The following is a 20817-nucleotide window of genomic DNA, read 5'->3' as shown; positions in this document are numbered from 1 at the left end:
CCTGATCAACCACAGTACTCCATCTCATCACCCTCACATGCCTCCAACAACCGTGGCAGCAGAGTTATCAGAAAACCTCTGAAGTGGCAGGTCTCTGTGCAGTGGCTGAAGTCTGTGGTGTAGAGGGTGAACAGGGAGGGGGGAGGACAGTCCTTTGTGGTGCCCCTGTGTTGATGCTGATGCTGATAACCTGTCAGGGAACTAGTGTTGAAGATGCACATTGTGGTTTTTCTGTAAAGCAATCAACAATCCAGGACACAAGAAAGGCATCCAGCTGCATGTTGTCAGCTTATCACCCAGGAGTGTCAGCCTGATGGTACTGAGTGCACTGGAAAAGTCGAAAAACATGACCCTCACAGTGCTCACAGCTGGTCATGATGGGCGGAGACAAGGAATGTGTTTCCACTATTGCAGATAGGTGGCAATCTATCCATCATAGCATTGAGGGTGATATTAAAGTCTCCTGGAACTATGACTTGAGGTTATTTCCAGTAAAGTTTATCAGCAAATAGCTGAACAATCATAAATCACCTTTAGGATTTGTCTATGTGAGCAAAATGCCACCATTAAAAGTATTTTTTTAATATTAAAACACCTGCTGAATGGTAAATGGCCTGTATTTGTATAGCGCTTTTACTAGTCCCCTCTAGGGACCCCAAAGCGCTTTACACACCCAGTCATCCACCCATTCACACACTGGTGGAGGCAGCTACATTGTAGCTAGGGGTGGGTTTTTATAATCGATTTATCGATTAAAATCGATTCTGGCTTGGATAATGTAAAATCGATTCATTAAAATCCTGAATCGATTTTTTAATATAAATTTATTTTGCCCGAAATGCCAGAATCTCTGGTGAAATCTCACAAAATTTCAACAACCACCAAACAGCTAAGACAGTAAATGAGAGCAGGAACATGGATTCTGCACAAAGACTTAAACACACAGCCCAACCGCGGATCAGAATCAGTGAGATGTCGCCTTTCTCACAGTCGGGGCTGAAAGCCGACAGCGCGCTGATTCTGATCTGTCGGCGGTCCGCGCTTTGTGTTCACGCCCTTTATGCGCTGATTCTAAAGCTGTTAGTTTTATCTCTCTCCAAACAATATTGACCGAACCAGCAGCAAAAGAAGATCCAAACTAGGCTTCACATAAACAACGTCATGAATTCACTCTGACTTTTATTGTTTTGCTTCGACCACGATGCACAGCTCTCTCTCGCATGCTTGCTCTCTTGCGCGCTCTCTCTCCCTCTCTCTCTCTGTACTGTTTTCTGCATTATTCGCTTGCTTGTTACGCACAAGTCTACCGTTGTTTACAGCGCTGTTTTTTTTTTCCGTTTTATATACTTCCGAAAATAAAACCTAATTTCTGCCGTTCAATACCGAACAAATTTAAACTTTTTAAAATTATGCAAAATGCAAAACGCTCAGCCTTGTCTCTAATAAAACCGCTGTAACTTCAGAGGTAATGTTCATGTGTTGATTAATGGTTTTCTTTCGTTTTTGATCTACTGCAGAAAATTTTTATAAAATCCCAGAACAGGAAAATCACCTTCATGTTTTTCTGTGTTTTATCTTCAGCTACTTTGACACAAAGGCCTCTGCTGTGATGCTCACACCTTTGATAAAGTCTTGGTGTGTCAGCTTCCTTTTTATAGATACAAAAATATGTAAATGTACTGATCTGAATTATAATATTTCTGACTGTCAAAATTTCCCAGATTCAAATCAAAGTGAATCGAATCGAATTAAATCGAATCGAATCGAATCGAAATAAATCGAATCGTGGATCGAATCGATTCGGGACCCTGTGAATCGGAATTGAATCGATTCTAGAAATCAGTGACGATACCCAGCCCTAATTGTAGCCACAGCCACCCTGGGGCAGACTGACAGAGGCGAGGCTGCCATATCGCGCCATCGGCCCCTCTGGCCAACACCAGTAGGCGGTAGGTGAAGTGTCTTGCCCAAGGACACAACGACCGAGACTGTCCGAGCCGGGGCTCGAACTGGCAACCTTCCGATTACAAGGCGAACTCCCAACTCTCGAGCCACAATCGCCCTGAATCCGCTGAACCATGAGAAAACCACAGATCATTACCCCATTGAGTTCTTCAAAAGTTAACATCTTTTGAGATAGAAATAGATTCTTCACAAAAACAAGAATTGGTAATTAGCTGCTTTGAAACATAATTAAAGCCTTGTGTTTATGTATAATATATATGAATATTTCTTAAACCGTTGGCATTAAATGAAACAACAGACACATTAATAAATGGAACCTTTTCCAGCAAATTACAACAAATAACAAGAATATATTTTAAATAGGAAACTTAAATGTATAAGACAGTTTGCTTTTACAGACATTTGAATCTGTGTCTGGGTGAGTTCCTGTCCAGTGTAATATGCAGCCTCACCTTCATGACCGCTGGCCACAGCTGCATGTGGGACTTTATCAGCTGCTGTGACAGATCATCAGCAAAGCGGAGTTTGTTTCCGGTTACAGTTGGATGGTTTCTTACAGCTAAATAACTTTCTTGTACGTTATGGTATCCTGACAAAACTTGGTTTAGAAGTTTGAATTTTTTCACCTGGTGGTGCAAATCTACTTTCAGTTCATCATCTTCACAGGGTCTTATAATCTCATTGCAGGTTGGTTTGGGAAACCAAAACGGCATCAATTCAATTCAATTCAATTCAATTTTATTTATATAGCGCCAAATCACAACAAAAGTCGCCTCAAGGCGCTTCATAGATACAGAGAAAAACCCAACAATCATATGACCCCCTATGAGCAGCACTTTGGTGACAGTGGGAAGGAAAAACTCCCTTTTAACAGGAAGAAACCTCCAGCAGAACCAGGCTCAGGGAGGGGCGGGGCCATCTGCTGTGATTGGTTGGGGTGAGAGAAGGAAAACAGGATAAAGACATGCTGTGGAAGAGAGACAGAGGTTAATAACAGATATGATTCAATACAGAGAGGTCTGTTAACACATAGTGAGTGAGAAAGGTGACTGGAAAGGAAAAACTCAATGCATCATGGGAATCCCCGGCAGCCTACATCTATTGCAGCATAACTAAGGGAGGATTCAGGGTCACCTGATCCAGCCCTAACTATATGCTTTAGCAAAAAGGAAAGTTTTCAAGAGCTCAAACTCTAAAACGTGTCTTTGAGTGGTTCTGTTTTTGCACTTCTGTTACTTGTTTGTACAGTTCAGGTTGTGTATGTGGATCAGGCAGCTGAACTGTGATGTATTTGTTTATAAAATCCAAAACAGTCTGATCATCATCCACAAGAACACCTTAAGAGGAAGTGCATGTACATGAAATGATCTTCTGGGCTGGATATAATTGAATGTGACCCACAAGATATGTTTGACAGCCCAGATTTTAAGGCTTTTGCAGCATTTAACAGCTGTGTTAAATGATGCTGGAATTAAATTGTGTTTCTATCGTATTCAAATTTTGCTAATCTCTTGTATTACTGTATTACTAATATTCCTACACTTACCAGCCAAAGCACCAAAGGGATCAGATTTCTGGGGAGATGACAAACCCATTACACCATTTTATAATTCAATCAAACTGACTGAGGAGGCTCCAGCAATGTTTAACTCTGAAATGGTATTTATATCAGGTTGTGCAGCAGAAAGCAGGACCCAATCACAGGACTTGCTGAATGGTAACAGTGAGTTTATTTACAATGCAAAAAACAACAAGGTGGAAACAGTTCCAATAAATCTTGAATCCCTCTGTGATGACAATCCCAGCTCCAGATGCAAACAATCCATGGTTGTTTGGAAATTGAAGTCTATTAGATAGATGTGATACAAACCACTGCAGCACAGTACCTGTAATACCTACAGCATCCCCACCCCCAACAACAGCATCCAATACACAATCAACACAAGGCTCCAGCCTGTCTCTCTCAACCACCCAGGTTAGGAGGGAACTGAGGAGGATTAATGGCAAGAAGGCAGCGGGCCCAGATGGCATCAGCTGGAGGGTCGTCAGGTCCTGCGTGGACCAACTGTGTGGGGTGATGGAGCACCTCTTCAACCTGAGTAAAACCTCTTCAACGCCAATAAAACCAAGGAGCTGGTGGTAGACAGGCACAAGCATTCTCCACTGCAACCACTGAACATCCAAGGTATGGACACTGAGGCTGTGGACAGCTACGGGTACCTTGGTGTAGGGATGCAACGATACCAATTTTTTCAAACCGATACGATACCGATACTTGGATCTGAGTACTTGCCGATACAGAGTACAAAAACCGATACTTCAGAATAATAAATAAAGACTTCTGTTTGGAATAAAATAAATACAAATTAGGTTTGAGAATAAAATAAACTTTTAAATTATTGCAGAGTGTCCATATTGTAAACAAACAAACAAAATAACGAAAGTATTTGGCATTGACGAACAAACTCCTCACCAGTCCACTGCGCCGTTAAAACCGAGGACTGACATCGCGCACACACTGCTTGTCTTTACCTCTTCAGAAAGTTTTGGCACCATTATCTCCCTGATGTGTGGGCGGTTGGGAATTTCATATTGCAGCTCGAGTATGCTGAGAAGACGGTGCAATCCTATGTTTTCCACGACTGGCATTGGCTGGTCATCCAGAGCGATAAAATGAGTCGAGCCTCTGTTATTTTAACTGCCCGTGGATTTTCTCTTGACATTTTTCATCGCTTTTCCAAAACCTGAGTTAGCCTAGCCTTAGCCTAGCTACAGCAGCCTCCAGTTACTCTTTTTTATCTGGAGCCGCCAGTCTCACTCGCCTAACCCTGTGCCTGTTTAGCGCGGGATGTCCCCCTAGTGGCCAATCTAAAAAACTACAACAGATATGACAAGCCACCCTCTGATTAATGAAATAAGTTAATATCGGTTCATGGTATCGGTTAACTTTTACGAGTATGAGTACACACACATTTTACAGTATCGGCCCCGATACCCGATACCAGTATTGGTATCGGTGCATCCCTACCTTGGTGTTCATCTGAACAACAGACTGGACTGGACTCATAACTCAGACGCCCTCTACAGGAAAGGGCAGAGCAGGCTGTACCTGCTGCGGAGACTCAGGTCTTTTGGAGTGGAGGGCCCACTCCTGAAGACCTTCTATGACTCTGTGGTGGCCTCTGCTATCTTCTATGGTGTGGTCTGCTGGGGCGGCAGCATCTCTGCTGGGGACAGGAAGACACTGAACAGGCTGATCCGCAGGGCCAGCTCTTTTCTAGGATGCCCTCTGGACCCAGTGGAGGTGGTGAGTGACAGGAGAATGGAGGCTAAGCTGTCATCCCTGTTGGACAACATCTCCCAGCCCATGCAGGAGACTCTGACAGCACTGAGCAGCTCCTTCAGTGGGAGACTGCAGCACCCACGGTGTGGGACGGAGAGATTTCGCAGGTCTTTCCTCCACACTGCTGTCAGACTCCACAACAAAGCCTTTAACTGATCAAACACACACATCCACTAATGTGCAATAATCTTTTCTGGCATCGTTGTATTTTTACTCAGTTGTATATAGCATTTGTATTCTATTTTTTTTCTTATTGTATATTTTATTCTATTTTACTCTACTGTATATAGTATTTTATTTTATTCTATTCTGTACAGTTGTGTCCTGTATTTATTCTTATTGTATTCTAATGTTTGCTTCATAACTTTTGCACTGTCCACTTCCTGCTGTGACAAAACAAATTTCCCACGTGTGGGACTAATAAAGGTTATCTTATATTATCTTATCTTAGCATGTTCTAATCGCTCTAATAGGATATTATGGTCGACAGTATCGAACGCTGCACTGAGGTCTAGCAGGACAAGCACAGAGATGAGTCCACTGTCAGAGGCCATAAGAAGATCATTTGTAACCTTCACTAAAGCTGTTTCTGTGCTGTGATGAGCTCTGAAACCTTCAAGCTTAAATTGGGTGCTTTCTGTGTTTAAGAAGCAATTTGAATGATGAAAGCTGAGAGGGACACACTCGTGCAAAGCATACAATGAGGTGAAACCAGTTTCTTTTTTTTCTCGTTGTTTTCTTGTTTTGCTGTATTGGCCTTCTGCTTTGAGACATCCTCGTCTCATCGTTCATGTTTGTTTAGCAAACAGTGTCTAAGCTTCGTGCCCATATAAGGAAGTTGAAAACATGCATGCGAGATGAAACTGACAGATCACAATCGTTTCACTTCCACTCTGAGTTCCTACCCTGAAATGTATCAGCAGAAACGGCTGCCATCTTACTGCGCTGCCTTTTCTTAGTGCGCTAAACCTGTGTAAGTAATCATGTTTCTCTCAGTGCACTAATGATCCTACAGATGCAACAAGTGACCTACATGTGACTCACTCCACTCCTCACGCCTCCTGTAGCTCTTCATCAGTATATAAAAACCTGCAGAAGATTCTGGGATTGTATGTGAAGAAATGTGACTTTCATTTGTTTGCTACTGAAAGCTTGCTGTGTGGTTTGGCTAACCCTGTCAGTTAACAGCATTGTATTTTCCCTTTATTAATTCATTTAGTTTTTGTATTGCTATCGCCATGTCTGTGCATACATGTGTGTGTGAAGGTATTGATTCAGTCAAGTAACAGTTGCTCAGCTGAATGTCTGAACGGAAGTACGGTACGTCGTTGCACCTCTCTGTGGTTGCTGCTAGAGAAGTTCTTGTGATACAATGCTTCCTGTTTGTGAAGCAGGAAGAAGAACGTGAACACTCGAAGACGAGCAAGGGTTTCGCTCGTGCAGACGTCGTGCTGTGCAGTGACAACAGTCGAGATACAGGACGGAGACAAGGTACTGTTACCTATTATTTATCCACATAAATGCAACTATAGAACAAGCTGACAATGCAATTGTTCCAAAAATGTTACAGCAAACTCAGCCTGGTGCTGCGGTGGTTAGCATTTAATCAGAAAGTAAAAGACTGTTCAATACAGGATTCGTCTTTCTCTGTATAGTTTGTCATACGGGATAAATACATCACAAAACACACAAAACATCCACACACCCGTAAGCACCAAACAAAAAGAAAAGCTGTGACTTTATCCAGGGCAGCAGCAGTGCTCCTAATAACAGGACCTGTACTAAGATTGTCAGCTGCTTTCATTCTTCAAGGAAGAAAATCAAAGGAAAGGAAAAAGATGAATCCTTGGACCCTGGTGTCCTTTTCTGTTTACTGCTGTCAAAAACAAGCAAAAGAGGAATGATGATACGTGGGTATATTAGTCTTGACAGCATGATACATACTTTCCTGATGACATCACACAATGTCAACTAAGGTTGGTTGTAAACACTTATGTACGCCTGACACAAATCATGAGAATTTGTGAGAATCATTAGAATCACCTAATAATCACACAGCGATCATCATATTAGACAAAGCATTTCAGTAGAGCTGAAACAAAATACATACACCATTGTTTTTCTGCATTGTATAAATTCATATTAGTATTCTAGCATCTCTCTGGTTTGATACGAACTGAAAGAACATGTTACGTTAACATTTTTAATAACTAATAAGATTTATTTTCAACAACTGACACAAACCAAATACACAATTCTCTTAAGTATTGTTATTTGTATACATGTTTTAAAAATACACTCAAATTAACTGGCAATCAAACGATGTGCAGCACTGTTTAATGTAAATTTTAAATAAAAGTTAAAAAAATGAAAGTTTCTTTTAAATTCAGGAAGTAGTTGGGTTTTTTTTTTTTGAGTATTTGAAGCACCAATAACAGGGAAATGTATGTTTTGAAAAAAACTACAGTTTAACAGTGAAAATATGTCATAATATTAACAAAAATGTTTAATGGTGTTATTTTATCCCTGAGATAATGAAGAGAGAGATTCCTGGTCAGTTTGAGATGCCACATTTGTTTTCATTTATATGCTGAAAGACAGAACAAAACTCTGTCTTAGCTTATATAGTGCGTGTGTGTGGGAGAGGTGTGTGTTTCTGTGTGTGAGTATATTTCACTGCGCGTGTGGATAGGTGGGTAAGAAAACCGCCTTGGTATTTTTGAAGGTGGTGAGAGTGGTTTGTCATGTTAGTGGACTTTATTAGGACCTGTCAGGTAGATTTCCCTGCAAACTGGTTTTATCTGGTGGCTGTAGCTCAGTAGGTCGGTGGTTGGATCCCGGCTGCATGCCAAATAACCTTGGCCAAGATACTAACCCCTGTTGCTCTCTGATACGTCTTCTGGAGTATGTGTGTAAATGTTGCATAGAAATCACTGACATAGAAAAAACACTTTGTGAGAATGAGGTGAATAAAGTGGATTTATGATCCTACAAATGTGTCTGTCCGTATATACTTTTTGATTGGGGGAGAGAGGTTTTCACCCACGTGAGACACATGGTGGGACTAAGGACTAGGGATGGGTATCGAAAACCAGTTCTTGTTAAATGAATGTCGTGTTTTTAATTCCGGACTCGTGAATCTCAGCCCAGCAGCAGCGGTAACGTTTGCACGTCCTCTCCCGTTAATGCAGCAGGTAAATAATCAACTAACAGTGCAGATTATGTTAGCGCGATCTGCCTTATTACAAACCTGCCATTACTGTGCGTTTAGGTGACCATGATGAGAGAGACAGAGTCTGGCTCAGATGCTGGCAGGTCTCGCTGCAGTCTACCGTAGCGTCTCCTTTCAGCCCAGGATAGACGAATGTCAGCGAGCAGAGACTCAGTTTGTGGTCAAAGGCTTGCACCCGTTTGCCACAGCAGATGATTTTCAGTAAGTGAATGTGTTTAATTGTAGGCAGGGACATTACTGGATATTCTTGTGTAATTGCTACAGAACAATTTATGTTATACTTTGTTATTGCTACAGAAGAATATTTATTTTATTATTTTACATTTACAATTTTTTTTCCTGGGGACCCTGTGACACCCCATTGAAGAGCCGTAGGCTGTGGATCTCTTAAGATCTCACTGTTGGGTTTGTAAGGCCATGTTACTCCTAAATTTCTATCTTGTTCAAAGAGAAGATATAAGACAAAGTTCTAAGCTAATCGACCTTATTCAATTCAATTCAATTCAATTCAGTTTTATTTATATAGCGCCAAATCACAACAAAAGTCGCCTCAAGGTGCTTCATAGATACAGAGAAAAACCCAACAATCATATGACCCCCTATGAGCAGCACTTTGGTGACAGTGGGAAGGAAAAACTCCCTTTTAACAGGAAGAAACCTCCGGCAGAACCAGGCTCAGGGAGGGGCGGGGCCATCTGCTGTGATTGGTTGGGGTGAGAGAAGGAAGACAGGATAAAGACATGCTGTGGAAGAGAGACAGAGGTTAATAACAGATATGATTCAACACAGAGAGGTCTGATAATACATAGAGAGCGAGACAGGTGACTGGAAAGGAAAAACTCAATGCATCATGGGAATCCCCCGGCAGCCTACGTCTATTGCAGCATAACTAAGGGAGGATTCAGGGTCACCTGGTCCAGCCCTAACTATATGCTTTAGCAAAAAGGAAAGTTTTAAGCCTAATCTTAAAAGTAGAGATAGTGTCTGTCTCCTGAATCCAAACTGGAAGCTGGTTCCACAGAAGAGGGGCCTGAAAACTGAAGGCTCTGCCTCCCATTCTACTTTTAAATGCTCTAGGAACAACAAGTAGGCCTGCAGAGCGGGAGCGAAGTGCTCTAATAGGGTGATATGGTACTACAAGGTCATTAAGATAAGATGGGGCCTGATTATTTAAGACCTTGTATGTGAGGAGCAGGATTTTGAATTCAATTCTGGATTTAACAGGAAGCCAATGAAGGGAAGCCAAAACAGGAGAAATATGCTCTCTCTTTCTAGTCCCTGTCAGTACTCTTGCTGCAGCATTTTGGATTAACTGAAGGCTTTTCAGTGAGTTTTTTGGACATCCTGATAATAATGAATTGCAGTAGTCCAGCCTGGAAGTAATAAATGCATGAACTAGTTTTTCAGCGTCACTCTGAGACAGGATATTTCTAATTTTAGAGATGTTGCGCAAATGGAAGAACGCAGTCTTACATATTTGTTTAATATGTGCGTTGAAGGACATATCCTGGTCAAAAATGACTCCAAGGTTCCTCACAGTGTTACTGGAGGCCAAGGTAATGCCATCCAGAGTAAGAATCTGGTTAGATACCATATTTCTAAGATTTTCAGCGCCGAGTACAATGACCTCAGTTTTATCTGAGTTAAGAAGCAAAAAGTTAGTGACCATCCAAGTCTTTATGTCTTTAAGACATTCCTGCAGTTTAACTAATTGGTGTGTGTTATCTGGCTTCATGGACAGATAGAGCTGGGTGTCATCTGCATAGCAGTGAAAATGTTTGCTATGTCTTCTAATGATGCTGCCTAGGGGAAGCATGTATAATGTAAACAGAATTGGTCCTAGCACTGAACCCTGTGGAACACAATAATTAACCTCAGTGTGTGAAGACGACTCTCCATTTCAAGTGTTCTCCTTTTTTAAAAAGAATCAATAAAGAATCGAATCGTTAAACAGAATCGAAAATGAAATTGGAATCGTGAAAATCTTATCAATACCCATCCCTACTAAGGACAGAGTCCGTCTGATAGGGGCCACTGTATGGGGGCCAGTTTTTTGGAAAAAAGACTTTAAAGTATCTTTTTTTTTAAAGTATCTAAAGTATCTTTAAAGTGCCTTTAACAGATAACCACACTCTCTAACTTTGAATATAATGTGAAATTAGGGAGCTTTTGTAATGTCTGAACGTTCTCAGAGCAATTGGTGGACAATCCCAGATTTTAAGACCTAGTGTCCAAGCCGTGCTCTAAATAGTGTCCTTAAGAGTGATGGGTCCAGGACTATCTTAGGGACACTCCCAATAGGGCTGAAAATCTGGGACTGTCCACCAATTGCTTGGAACTGAAGAAGCTTCCCGGATGAGAGGTGAAATGTTTTTAGATGCTTCCAAAGCATTTGACAGAGTTAATCAGCTGAAGATGTTTGTTAAATTGCAAAGCAGAGGGGTCCCTGTATATCAAATGGATAAAGGATTTTACACTTTTGGTATTTACATCAAACTGTGCAAGTTAATTTGGGTACAGAGGTATCTGAACCTTTTTCTGTATCTACAGAAGTCAGACAAGGTGGATTATTGTATTTGTATCTTGATGATCTTTCTGTCAAGTTAAACGATTGTAAGACTGATTGTATGGTGGGCAACCTTCTTATTAATCATTTAATGTACGTTGATGATGTGGTCATTTAGTCCCACCACAGTGCTGATCACTTAAGAGTTTGTGTTCGTTATGGTGCCCAGTATGATATTGTGTTTAACCCTAAAAAAAAAAAGAGTGTTATTGTGATTGCTACAACTAAGAAGCATCAGAAGCTACAGTGGCTTGCAAAAGTATTCGGCCCCCTTGAACTTTTCCACATTTTGTCACATTACAGCCACAAACATGAATCAATGTTATTGGAATTCCACGTGAAAGACCAACACAAAGTGGTGAACACGTGAGAAGTGGAACGAAAATCATACAAGATTCAAACATTTTTACAAATAAATAACTGCAAAGTGGGGTGTGTGTAATTATTCAGCCCCCTGAGTCAATACTTTGTAGAACCAGCTTTTGCTGCAGTTCCAGCTGCCAGTCTTTTAGGGTCTGTCTCTACCAGCTTTGCACATCTACAGACTGAAATCTTTGCCCATTCTTCTTTGCAAAACAGCTCCAGCTCAGTCAGATTAGATGGACAGCGTTTGTGAACAGCAGTTTTCAGATCTTGCCACAGATTCTCGATTGGATTTAGATCTGGACTTTGACTGGGCCGTTCTAACACATGGATATGTTTTGTTTTAAACCATCCCATTGTTGCCCTGGCTTTATGTTTAGGGTCGTTGTCCTGCTGGAAGCTGAACCTCCGCCCCAGTCTCAAGTCTTTTGCAGACTCCAAGAGGTTTTCTTCCAAGGTTGTCCTGTTTTTGGCTCCATCCATCTTCCCATCAACTCTGACCAGCTTCCCTGTCCCTGCTGAAGAGAAGCCCCCCCCAGAGCATGATGCTGCCACCACCATATCTGACAGTGGGGATGGTGTGTTCAGAGTGATGTGCAGTGTTAGTTTTCCACACATAGCGTTTTGCATTTTGGTCTCATCTGACCATAATCTCATTTTAAGTGATCGAAATTTGGTGTGCTGCCATGACAACGTCCTTTCACAAAAACCTCAAAAGCTTTGCCTTCCAGCCTTTCTGTTCACTGAAGATCATGTTGATCTGATGAAATCCCTACAAGGAGTTTGTTAAAGTACGAGGTCCAGAAATGGCGAGATATGTCGCCAAAATTAGTCAGTAGACTCAAAATGTCTGACTTCCTGTTGGGTTCTAAGAGAGTCTATGAGACGGCTCTAAGAGACTGTTTTTTATATGAGGCTGTCAGATTTCAGATTTATAGATTAAACATAGTGCAGGGGCTGCTTTTTGTTTTTTAAATGTTGTAATTGTTTGTAATTTTGCAGTTTTGTCACTTTCCAACCAAAATTCACTGAACCAGCAGCAACAGAAGACCAAGACTGCACTTCATGTCTGATAAACATTGTTTACTTTGCAGTTTTGCTTCCACCAGAATAAAATCCCATTTCCTGCACAGCTCTATCTCTCTGTGTACTTTGAGGCCAGTTTCCCATGCTTGTTACGCACTGGTCTGCTGTTGTGTGCGGTGTTGTCGGCGGCTGTTTTTGTTTTGTTTGTTTGTTTTTTCCCTAAAAACGACCTCTGACAAGAAAACCTAATTCCTGCTGTTCAATATGGGAGAAATTTCTACTTTCACAAATTATGCCAAATTGCAAATCCTATGCTACGTCTCCAATAAAACCTCTGTAACTTTGTTTCTGTTTTCACTTTCTACTCTAGAAATTTCATGTTTCTTACAACAGTTAACAAACAGAAAAAGAAGAAGTTCAAAGATTCGTGCTGACAGATTTCTTTATTTACCACAGCAGCTTTTTCTGTATTTACTGGGGCGATCGTGGCTCAAGAGTTCGGAGTTCGCCTTGTAATTGGAAGGTTGCCGGTTCAAGCCCCGGCTCGGACAGTCTCGGTTGTTGTGTCCTTGGTAAGGACAACACTTCACCTACCGCCTACTGGTGTTGGCCAGAAGGGCCGATGGCGCTATATGGCAGCCTCGCTTCTGTCAGTCTGCCCCAGGGCAGCTGTGGCTACAACTGTAGCTGCCTCCACCAGTGTGTGAATGGGTGGATGACTGGTTGTGTAAAGCGCTTTGGGGTCCTTAGGGACTAGTAAAAGCACTATACAAATACAGGCCATTTACCATTTATGTAGAAAAGCAGTTAAATATGTAACTTCTTTAGATTGGTCAGGCAAGTGTGGTGTATGTAGCCCATGATGTAAAATTAGTTTGACACCCCTGAACTAGATATAACAATTCAAATTAAGTCTTATACAATTTGACATTACAGTGTCTACAGAAAAATGCCTTACAAAGAAGTTGACATACACTAACTAACCCAAGAGGTCTTTGTTAAGCTGGTGGGTTTTAAGACGCATCCACCTTTAAGTTAAAACTATTTAGATTTTGAGTTTGTGACATGAAATGTTTCAAATGCACAATAAATTCTTTTGTTTTTGTCTGTGTCTTTTGTGCAGGTAGCTCATCAGCTGCTCACTGCTCACTGCCAAAGAGAAAAACTCTAAAGAGACAGGCCTGTGCTGGTCATCCTATCCAAGAACAGCTCTGGGATCCCTGGCTTCACTAGAACACCTCTGAAAAGCTGCCCGAGAATCACTACCTACACGTTACAGACAGCAGAGTCACTGTTAATGTTCACGGCCTTTCTGCTACAATGAATGACGAAGAGAACGTCTTTGAGGTCGATGACACAGTCACAATGACTCCTGAAAATAAACCTGAAACTCCTTCAGAACTTAAAAAGGCGCCTCCAGTGGCACCCAAACCTGCCTGGTTTCGCCAGAGTCTGAGGAAAATTAAGGATGAGCAGGACCAGAAGACGCAAGCAAAACCATCAGAGCAAACATCTGCTGCAAGCTTCAGCAGAAACTTTGGTATCAGATCTGCATCGTCTGCAACCAACCAATCAATCAAGCAAAGGATTCACTCCTTTGAGACTTTTTCCAGTCCAGAAGCTCCAGAAAAGGGGAGCAACAGAAGACCATTGGCTCCTTCAACAACCCTCTCTCCAGTGGAGAAGGGATCCCGAGCCCCTTGCTCTTCCTACTCTGCCTCAAATGGAGATAATGTGAAGAACAAAACTGAATTTTCCAGAGAGATCCAGTCCAGAGATCCAGCACCCAGTAAGGAGGAAGACAACATACCAGCCTCTGTTGCGCCCTGTGCCATTGCCTCAGCCAGCAATGAGTCCTCTGAAGATGAAACTCCTTTTAATCAGTCTACCACTGATTCCATGTTTTCTCAGACTATCAGCACGGATGTGGAGTCAGGGATGAATGATTATCAGTCTGCTCCAGTGCATGACAGCAGTGAAGCCTTACCCACCAAACTGGAGTCTGAGCTTGAACGAGTAGATTCTGAAACATCTGTGAGATCCAATCAAACTGAAGGTCTAAATCCCTCTGACGGGACAGAGGAGGAAGGAAAGCTGTCGAGGACTACTCGGAATGCTGCTCCGACCACAGAGAGTAACACCGTGAGCAACCCAGAGAGTGAAAGCTTGGGGAAGATAATTACCTTCAGTAATCAGGTAATCTCACACATGGGGGAAATATTGTGTTTATTTTATATAGTCAAGGCTGAATATTCCCAAGTTTGGGAATATTCAGCCTTAACATTTATCAGTACAACATTATTTTATTCCTCTACCAGCTTCGCTTACATGTGAAAATGGACAGATACACAAATCAACAAGTGTGAGTGTCTTTGTATTTTTGTTTGTTACCAAATGTACTTGATAATGAGGGGTGGGGAGTCATTATAGCGCCCCCCAGGAGCCAGAGGCAGACAGAGAAAGATCCGGGCCATCCATAGCCCCAGGAGTACAGAAGACATAAGACCACACATACTGGCTGTGTGTCCATCCCAGCAGGAAAAGGAGGGAGGCCCCAGATGGGTCACCCACGGCCTCAAAGTGAGAGTCTCAACGAACCACAGGCGACAGGCAGTTGACCCCATCAGAGGCCCAACACCCGAACCACCTGGCACTTTCTACAGGACTGGATATAAAACCAGTAAAAGTCCAGAGCCTCTGCGCTTTATCTGAGGATGATGGGAAGTGACTCTACCATCACACAAAGCAAACATCAGTATAAGAGTGTTCCTAAAGTGCTGGGTTTGTTCATCTACAGTAGAGAAGGAGATTTCTCTCTGAGGGAGCCCCTGGTGAAGATTACAGACTGAGCTCCAGTTTTCCTGATGTTTCTGAAGTGATTCCTCTCAGTGGGTCAAAGGAACATCTGACACAGGGCAGGTGTGATTAAAGAAAGGGAGGACGTTTCTTCAACCTCTGCACCCAACAAACCCAGCTTGGTTGTAATGGTCTCCTTCACTCGTTTTCCTGCAGGGTGGATGTATGTTGTGTATCTGTTGTGTGTGCTGTTACACCCCAAAACCAGAGAGCAACACAAAAAGACATTGCACCTGCTTCCTGGTCCCAAGGAAGGACCAAGGCTGCCACAGAGTTTGCAGTTTTACAACAACCAAATATTTTATTAGTCTGGTGGGCATCACCACAACAACAAACAAAAAGCTCTAGAAATAAAACAAAACTAACTTACCTATCATGAGGAATCCTCTTACCGGTCTCCCTAACCGAAACAGAAGAAGGGGTTTTGAAAGAAAAAGGCTTCCACATAAATCAGCAAAGGTCGATTTACAATATACAGATTCAAAATATTTGTTGGACTTTCCAATGTAATTGTCTTTGTATGTTTACAGTTTCACCACAAAAATAACATGATTTTAAAATTGAGTGTTTTTGTTTCAGGTGTCACAAGCATTGATGACCGTCTGTGGAGGTAATCCTTCCTCCACAAACCTGCAGGACTCCTCTTCACTGGACTCCATTAACCAGCAGGCGTCTGATCTAGCCTTGGACACGTCAGGCAGAGGATTCTCTTTCAGGTATCGCTTCAGTTGAGACATGTGGACATGCAAAATGCACTGCTTTGTTATTTAACTTAACAAATACTCCCAGTTTAATCAAAGAAGGAGTTAAGTTTTAAAAACATGTTAAATAGAGCTCAGTTTTATACTTGTACCCATGCTTGCACTCATGGGTACCTGACACTGATCTAATGACTTTCTGTCTCCATAAATACAGCCTGTTCACTTTGAGGGAGTGCATCACTGATCGAGGGGAGGGTGGAGTTCACAACGAGACTGTTTCTGCTTCTGCTTCTGCGCACTCTGTCATCTCAGCGATCAATTCACAGGAAATACAGACGATGATTCAGGAAGTTGAGGCTTTAGATGAAGAAACACTGAAGGTAAAAAAAGAAACATGTCGTATATCACAGTTCCATTAATTCACACCATCTTTAGAGACAAGTTGTAAAAATTGTGAGAGATTAACATTTTCACATCATGAAGTAACAAAATGTAACTTTAGTAATGGAGACAAAAAAAGACTGAAATAAAGTATCTTCCTCCCAATTTTCTGCAATTAAATCCAACCCACCACGGCTTCCTGCTAAACAACAACCGAAAGGAACAAAATCCTGTGGAGACAGCTGACATCTCCTGCACTGCAAACAACAGAGGGTCTAACCAGTGATCCCATTTGCATACATCCTCCTGAATGAACTTAGGAAAAATTAACTTTAAAGTTTTACTCAGTTCCTTCACCAGCCTGTCAGTCTGCGGGTGGTAGATGCTGACCAGAACAGATTTAATGCCCAGTAATTCATAGAGAGGCGGAAATAAAAAGTGACAAAAACATTAGTGTCCGTTGTGCGTGGGAAGAAAACTTCTTTTTACAGCAAAAAACCCCTAAACTTCCAAACAAGCACCGAGTAGCTACGACGTAATGGGAAACTCACAGAGAAACTCGCGGATTCTTCCACTGACCGCTGCACACCTGCACCAGGGTAACCCTCCGCCTACCCCACTCCTGCTTTACAGGTGAAAATAGAGCAACAGGGCCGCTAGTCTGTGACTTTATTTATTTTCTGCTGTGTTTTACTTGCATCTATTTGAAAGACTGAGTGTAAACACAAAATATTTTATTTTATGTGCTGGAATGTGCAGAAAATAGGTTTAAATGTTAAACTAATTTCTTCCAGTCAGAAGAAAAAAAATCAAATCACATCATTCAACTTCAAAAGCAAAAATGTTCTTTGAAATGTACACAAAAGTAATTCTTTAACTAAAACTATATATAATTAAATTTTTAATTGTATAAATTTTTAATTATGCATATAATTAAATTTTTGCTTGATGCATAAAGTTAAAAGATTAAAACTAATAAAACAAGTTTTAAAAAGAGACTTTTCCATTTGATTACATTTTGTATGATGGATTATGCAGAAAAAGTAGAATTGGGCTGAAAGATCTATCACTTTATCACCTATTCAGGTTGTAAATCATGTTTTTAAAAAGTAACTAAGTAACTAAGTAATTAATTACTTTTGAAAATAAGTAATCAGTAAGGTAACGGGATTACTTTTTGGGGGAAGTAATCAGTAATTAGTTACTGATTACTATTTTCAAGTAACTTGACCAACACTGGTTATAGGGTCTTTATCTTACAATATAAAGCATCTTGAGGCAACTGCTGTTGTGATTTGGCAGAATATAAATGAAACTGGATCAAATTGAAATAGATATATAAGTGAATCCCTGCAAAATAAATTTCATGGCAAATGGTAGAAATCTGCCACGATGCCACGGATACGCCTTTCAACAAAAGCTCAAAAGCATCATAATTTAACATTATCCAAGTATTGGGCCAAATATTAGGCCGGTCTGATATTATCCCTAGGAGGAGTTTGAAATGATAAAATTGGTACTAAAATGTTATCTTTAATTCAAATTGGTGGACTTGATGTTGGGTTTGGGTCATTTCATCCAACCTGCCATATTACACATGTGTACGAACATTCATTAACATTTACATAACATTAACATTTGTTGCCATGATGCCAGGTCTCTCTTGGAAATGAGATTTTTAATCTCAATGAGATTTTACCTGCATAAATAAAGGACTAATAAACATTGCTCAAACTGTGTGCTACATGTCTGTAGTACTTTGATAAAGATGTTGTAAGTGGCACTATTGAGCAATTTTGAAATGCCCTTGTCCAAGACCAATAAAGTACACATATTTTCACCAGACATGTTGAAAGATAGGTTGAGGATTTAACATTTCTCTTGAACAATACGTCTGTTACTTGTGTGTATAAATAAAAATATATTTTATTTATATAGCGCCAAATCACAACAACAGTCGCCTCAAGGTGCTTTATATTGTAAGACAGACCCCACAATAACACATGCAGAGAAAAACCCACCAATCATATGACCCCTATGAGCAGCACTTTGGCGACAGTGGGAAGGAAAAACTCCCTTTTAACAGGAAGAAACCTCCAGCAGAACCAGGCTCAGGGAGGGGCGGGGCCATCTGCTGTGATTGGTTGGGGTGAGAGAAGGAAGACAGGATAAAGACATGCTGTGGAAGAGAGACAGAGATTAATAACAGATATGATTAAATGCAGAGTGGTGTGGGATGAGGGATACTGAAAAATGTTAACAGATTATTCATGGTTGATTTTGTTGAAGCACGCTGTGCAGTTTGTCTTCTGGAGATGAATTTTCCTATATAATAAAATGCTGCTAGATTGTCTTTACCACACAGCATCATACATGAATATGTTTGCAGTGTCATAGTTTACTGGATTCTGCTCTATTGTGTAGGATATTGTAGTTGGTGTTTGGAACAAAATGACAAGGATGGTTGTATTTCAAACCTGTTTTAAACCTTTTAAATTGGCCTCTGACAATGTATTATATTATACATATTTTAATATTAAATTATACCCTACAGTGAATCTTTCCTGAAACTAAATATTAAAAAAAAAAACCCTCAAAATTTAAATAAGCAAGTGTAACATTTCATATGCATAAATATTACATAAATATTACATATACACGTCCCTACACACTGCTCCCCGGGCGCCCAATGGCTGCCCACCGCTTCACTGAGTTAAATGCAGAGAGGAATTTCCCCACGGGGATCAATAAAGTATACATTATTATTATTATTATTATTATTATTATTATTATTATTACATGTAAAAATATTACATTTGAAAAACATGGTCCAGAAAATAGAAAAATGTGTTTGAAAAAATGCCTTAAAAATGTCCGCTCAAGTAAACCTACATCTTTCCACAGCAACTCGTGGACATGCATGTAGTGATTCTTCATAAAGACGAGGGAGCTGGGCTTGGCTTTACCATTGCTGGAGGGTCTGACCTGGAGAACAAAGCTGTTACTGTAAGATACACACTACACATTTATATAACTGAATTGTAATCTATTTTTTACAAAATGTTATTCCGTCTAATGTGAAATAAAAAGCATTGCAACTGTATTCACTGAAAAGTTGGCATTAGTTTAAAATGCAGCACAAATAATGTGCAGTCGAACCCTCTGAATATCCACTGAAAATAATGTTTAAAAGAAAAAATGAAACAGTGGTTGACAGTCATCGAATTGCAAGCCCACATCGACTGATTGCTCAGCTGATATTCTGTGACGTATTCAGTTGGCTTCACCAACAGATATATCCGTCACATCTGTTGGTGATAATGAGCCATACCATCCATCCATTCTCTTCCGTCTATCTGGGCCTGGATCGCGTGGGCAGCAGCCTAAGCAGAGAAACCCAGACCCCCCCTCTCCCTAGCCACCTCCTCTAGCTTGTCCAGGGGAACACCGAGGCATTCCCAGGCCAGCCAAAACATGTAATCTCTCCAGTGTCCTGGGTCTGTCCTGGGCCTCCTCCCAGTGGGACATGCCGGACCACTGTACCCAGGAGGCGCCCAGCAGGTATCCTTGCCAGAAGACTGAACCACCTCCACTGCCTCCTTTCAGTGTGGAAAAGTAGCAGCTCTACTCCCATAATTCAATTCAATTCAATTCAATTTTATTTATATAGCGCCAAATCACAACAAATGTCGCCTCAAGGCGCTTCATAGATACAGAGAAAAGCCCAACAATCATATGACCCCCTATGAGCAAGCACTTTGGCGACAGTGGGAAGGAAAAACTCCCTTTTAACAGGAAGAAACCTCCAGCAGAACCAGGCTCAGGGAGGGGCGGAGCCATCTGCTGCGACCGGTTGGGGTGAGAGAAGGAAGACAGGATAGCCAGGGGAGCATAGACGCCCCCCTGGCAATCTCCTGCTCCCCTCACTCGTGAACAAGACCCCGAGATACTTAACCTCCTTCACTTGGGCAGCGACTCGTCACTGACCCAAAGTGGGAACTCCACTCTTATCCAATCCATGGCCTCAGACTTGGAGGTGGTGACACTCTGCTGCGAGCCACTGCAGTGTAAACTGGAGGGAAGCACCTGATGAAGCCAACAGAACCACATCATCTGCAAAAAGCAGAGACGAGACTCTGAGGCCACCCAAGTGGAAGCCTTCAATCACGTGGCTATGCTTAGAAATTCTGCCTGTAAAAATTATAAACAGAATTGGCGACGAAGTGCAACCGTGGCAGAGTCCAACACCCACTAGGAACAAGTTTGAGTTATTACCAGCAGTTGTGTAAGAACTGAAAATGCTTGTTTAAATTTTGAGTCTAATAAAAATGTAATGAGGTAGTGAAGCTGTCCTTTCAGGCTCGACTTTCTCCGATCCTTAGTG

At 41.4% G+C, this 20817-nt stretch overlaps 1 protein-coding gene across 2 annotated transcripts in view; it reads left to right on the top strand.

The window, feature by feature from the left end:
* The first annotated feature begins 6680 nt into the window (after positions 1 to 6680).
* Positions 6681 to 20817, top strand: part of il16 (interleukin 16) — a 19780-nt gene continuing 5643 nt past the window's right edge. For both annotated transcript variants that reach the window (XR_014873893.1, XM_085158208.1), the window contains exons 1-5: positions 6681 to 6799; positions 13619 to 14691; positions 15931 to 16067; positions 16267 to 16432; positions 19338 to 19439. Coding sequence is in view for 1 of the 2 variants with exons in the window: in XM_085158208.1 (XP_085014334.1) it covers positions 13816 to 14691; positions 15931 to 16067; positions 16267 to 16432; positions 19338 to 19439 (1281 nt within the window). In the remaining variant the exon portion in view is untranslated. The remainder of the gene's footprint in view (positions 6800 to 13618; positions 14692 to 15930; positions 16068 to 16266; positions 16433 to 19337; positions 19440 to 20817) is intronic.

This window comes from Neolamprologus multifasciatus, chromosome 1, assembly GCF_963576455.1.
Source record: "Neolamprologus multifasciatus chromosome 1, fNeoMul1.2, whole genome shotgun sequence".
Taxonomy (NCBI): domain Eukaryota; kingdom Metazoa; phylum Chordata; class Actinopteri; order Cichliformes; family Cichlidae; genus Neolamprologus; species Neolamprologus multifasciatus.
The sequence above is the reverse complement of the archived record's forward strand: the minus strand, read 5'-3'. Positions and strand labels throughout refer to the sequence as shown.